Source organism: Rosa rugosa, chromosome 3 (genome assembly GCF_958449725.1).
Source record: "Rosa rugosa chromosome 3, drRosRugo1.1, whole genome shotgun sequence".
Lineage (NCBI taxonomy): Eukaryota > Viridiplantae > Streptophyta > Magnoliopsida > Rosales > Rosaceae > Rosa > Rosa rugosa.
This window is the reverse complement of record NC_084822.1, coordinates 35,424,326-35,428,452: the sequence shown is the minus strand read 5'-3', so window position 1 is coordinate 35,428,452 and position 4,127 is coordinate 35,424,326. Positions and strand designations below refer to the sequence as shown.

The 4,127-nt window shown below is 39.4% G+C and overlaps 1 protein-coding gene across 1 annotated transcript; it reads left to right on the top strand.

Moving 5' to 3' along the window:
* The first annotated feature begins 1,942 nt into the window (after window positions 1–1,942).
* Window positions 1,943–4,121, top strand: LOC133738660 (probable flavin-containing monooxygenase 1). Its single transcript, XM_062166238.1, has 4 exons — window positions 1,943–2,480; window positions 3,124–3,361; window positions 3,482–3,645; window positions 3,734–4,121. Exons 1-4 carry the CDS (start codon window positions 2,043–2,045, stop codon window positions 4,106–4,108), a joined length of 1,215 nt encoding a protein of 404 aa, XP_062022222.1. The 5' UTR covers window positions 1,943–2,042; the 3' UTR covers window positions 4,109–4,121.
* Window positions 4,122–4,127: the final 6 nt, after the last annotated feature.

Sequence of the window (4,127 nt, the reverse complement as noted above, 5' to 3'; positions counted from 1 at the left end):
TAAAACTAAAATTAAATTTTTTTTTTGAGTCGAGGAGAAGTGGCACTGTTATTAATGGCAATGAAGTCGTTAAAACTCACTCAGATGACTAAAAACAGTGTAACATTAAAATATGATCGTATTCCTAAATGAATAATCACATATATATATATATATATATATATATATATATATATATATATATATATATATATATATATATCTTTGATAAAGGCGAAATCACAATTTTATTGGTTATGATCCGTATGGTACTGTTGCTCTATCAAAATTAAGGGTCCTTGACCCAAAGCCCTAAAATTGGACAAAATTATCTCATTTACCCCAGCAACAGATCTTTATTCCCAGCTACCCAATTTAACATAAAAAGACAAGTTTACCCTCAGCCTAATTAATAAATTACAATTTATGCCACTCATCTCTTACCTCTCTCTCCTCTCTCTCACGCGAACTCTCTCTCCTCTCTCTGCCGGAACTCTCTCTCCTCTCTCACCGGAACTCTCTCCTCTCTCACTGGAACTCTCTTCTCTCTCTCACGCCGGAACTCTCTCTCCTCTCTTTCCAGACGACGCTCTCTCTCTTCACTCCCGCACTATGCCGGCAGCTCTCTCTCTCTCTCCCTCTCCCAGTACGGCGTCGACACTGCCGCGTCATGGAGGCTCCGGGCTTGGAGGAAGAGATCGGAGCTTTCGCCGGTTGTAGCGAAGACACTTGACTGTAAGGCCCAGCTGCGATTCCAAAGGTCCAGCCCCGATTTCGATTCCGATCTGAGTCTGATTCCGATCGCCAAGGCCCAGCAACCCAACGCCTCCAATTCCGATCGGCAGCGATTCCGATCTGAGTCTGATTCCTATCGGCAACCCAACGATCACGTTCACGGTCTTGAAATCAGATTGGGTGCTCATATAAATTTCTTTGTTTCGTTTTTTTTTTTTTTTGGTGGTAAAATTGGGGCAGAAGGCCAAAGGGAAAGAAAAATGGAAAAATAGAAAGTTTTATTGGGGCAATAGACGACTATTGCCCCCCAATAGAGGTCTATTGAAATGATGTAAATTCTTCATTTTTTTCTTTAATTAAAGTTTTATTTGTCTAAATTTTGAGAGATTAGTTCATATTCTGACAACCGAAAGTTCTATTGGGGGACAATAGACGCCTATTGGCCCCCAATAGTAGTCTATTGGGGGGGCAATACATGGCTGATAGTCTTCTATTGGGGGGCAATACATGACTGATAGTCGTCTATTAGGGGACAATAGACTATCGGGGCAATAGACATCTATTGGGGGGCAATAGAAGTCTATTGGGGGGCAATACATGGTTGATAGTCGTCTATTGAGGGGCAATAGACTATCGGGGCAATAGACGTCTATTGCGGGCAAAAAAACATTTCCGGTGAGATTTTCAGCAAATTCCGGTGGGAGGCGGCCAGTGACCGGAATCCGGCGACATGTGACCGGGCTCCGGCGAATCTCCTATGGTTTCTCTCTCTTCCATTTTCTCTCTCTCTCTCTAAGTTTCAAAGGGGTGAGGGTAAAATGATATTTAAAAAAATTAAAAAACAAAAAAAAAATCTTAATGGAGTATTAGGGAAGACTTCCTTAGAGTGTTTTAGGTAAGAGGGAATTAAAAAAACTTAATGAGGTAAGTGGAAAAAAAAATCTCTAAAAATGGGGTAAATGAACAAAACCCTCAAAATTAATTCATATGTCAAATCAAACTTTGAATTAAAAATAAAGACGACCGTTGAATTTCCCCTGCCCTTTTGTTTGGTCGGTAAGACGAGAGAACGGATACATTCCATATGTGGATTTTGATCACACAAAAACACCATGCACGTGCCATTCGCTGGTGGTTTCTAACAAGGCAATTGAGCAGGCACGTGATCCCCCAGCTACCCATCAATCCTCCCTTTTTTTCGTTTTTTGCCTTGCTACTGCAACACAACACAAACGGTTCAATCCACCCTTGTTTTTATATAAATACAAAAGCTCTCTATGAAAAAGCAAGCAAATCAAGACACATAGCAACGGCTTAGATAAGAATTGATGGGGAAGAAGGTGGCCATAATAGGAGCTGGGATCAGTGGCCTTCTTGCCTGCAAGTACACCCTTTCAAAGGACTTTCAACCCATCGTGTTCGAATCCTCGAGCACCATCGGAGGGGTATGGACCAAAACTATTAAGAGTACCAAGCTCCAAACTCCTAAAGCAGTCTACCAATTCTCGGATTTTCCATGGCCTTCTTCATTGACAGAGGACTTTCCAAACCAGCATCAAGTTATGGATTACATCCAATCATACGCTCAACATTTCGACTTGCTCAGGCACATCAAATTCAGTACTAAAGTGTGTGGTATAGAGTATGAAGGCCCATCTGAGGATGAGATGCAATCATGGAGTGTCTGGGGCGGCACCGGTGAGCCTTTCAGCTCGAAAGGGAAATGGAAAGTTATGGTAGAAGACAAACAAAGCCCTTCAACTGAGGTATGTACCACTTCATGTATGTATGTCATGTATATATTTAATTGAGTTTAAGAATGATATGATGTTAAACTGCAACATTTTAGTCATGGAGTAGATTTTCCTATAAAAATGTATGTTGCTCGAGGTGCTCCAACACGATGGGTTGAAAGCCCTCCGATGAATTTCATATCAAAAAAGTCCAATGCTGGTACGTGCTCAACAGTTTTGGTCCATACCCCTCCGATTGTGCTCAACAGTGACAAATGATCGTGATTAACTGACCAATTGAAGTCATCATTGGACTTTTTTGATATGAAATTCAGTGATTCATATTTTTGTTTTTTTATTAGACAGTCTAATGAATTGTTAACTTTTACTTGTAAGTTTTATTGTGGATATTATTGAGTTTTTTTATTGATCTTTAATTATAAAAGTAATATCTATTCTTTTTGTGTTGAACAACCGTTCAATTTTAATCTGAGAAAAGTTTCTGAATCACTGTTCATACAGACTATGATGAAAAAGCATTTTTACTTAGCTCGTGAAGATGATATGTTTTCAGACCGTCAATATTTTAGTTGTAGGCATGCAATGTTCTTAAACAAGAAAATTTACCATATAGTAAGATATAGTCGCATTGATCATTGAGTATAAATTCAAGCAGGTTTACTTGGTAGACTTTGTAGTCCTCTGCATTGGACGATTCAGTGGTATTCCAAACATTCCTAAATTTCCTCCGAACAAGGGTCCAGAAGAATTTCATGGTGATGTCATACACTCGATGGAATATGCTTCCAAGGATTATGAAAGCGCTGCTGAATTTGTGAAAGGAAAGCAAGTAACAGTTGTTGGGTTTCAGAAATCTGCATTGGACATTGCAATGGAGTGCTCAAATGCAAATGGTATTGGAAATTTTCTTGTCATGCACATGCGCCGAAGATGTGCCACAAAATTAATGAGATCAATTATTCATAGTTTGTATATAAATTTCTCTTGATCCTTTCGTTGGTCAAATTTTGCAGGGGTAGAACATCCATGTACAGTGTTGTACAAGACAGAACACTGGAATGTTCCTGCCCGTGTGCCTCTCGAATACCTATACCTCAATCGCTTCTCGGAGCTTTTGGTTCATAAGCCTGGTGAAGGCCTCCTACTCAGTCTCCTTGCAACAATTCTTTCACCTCTGGTAAATCTTTTATTCATAAGCTAGAATGATACAGTTACATTTATAATGCTGACTGACACTTATAATTGATTTGTAATTGGTTAAACAGAGATGGGCATTTTCAAAATTTGTTGAAAGCTACATAGATAAGAAGCTTGGATTATCCAAGTATGGAATGGTACCTAAGCATAGTTTCCTTCAAGAAATCAGTTCCTGTCTGATCTCAACCGTGCCTGAAAAATTCTATGACCGAGTCCAAGAAGGAAGCATTTTACTTAAGAAATCTCCCAAAAGCTTCAGCTTTTGCCGAGAAGGCATTTTGGTTGAAGGAGAAAACTCCCCTGTAAAGACAGATTTGGTCATATTGGCTACTGGATTTAGAGGTGATGAGAAGCTTAAAGACATCTTTGTGTCACCAACATTTCAAGACTACATAGCTGGATCACCTAAGTCCATTTTACCTCTCTACAGGTTAGTTAATTAGCTATATTCCTGCCATTTCT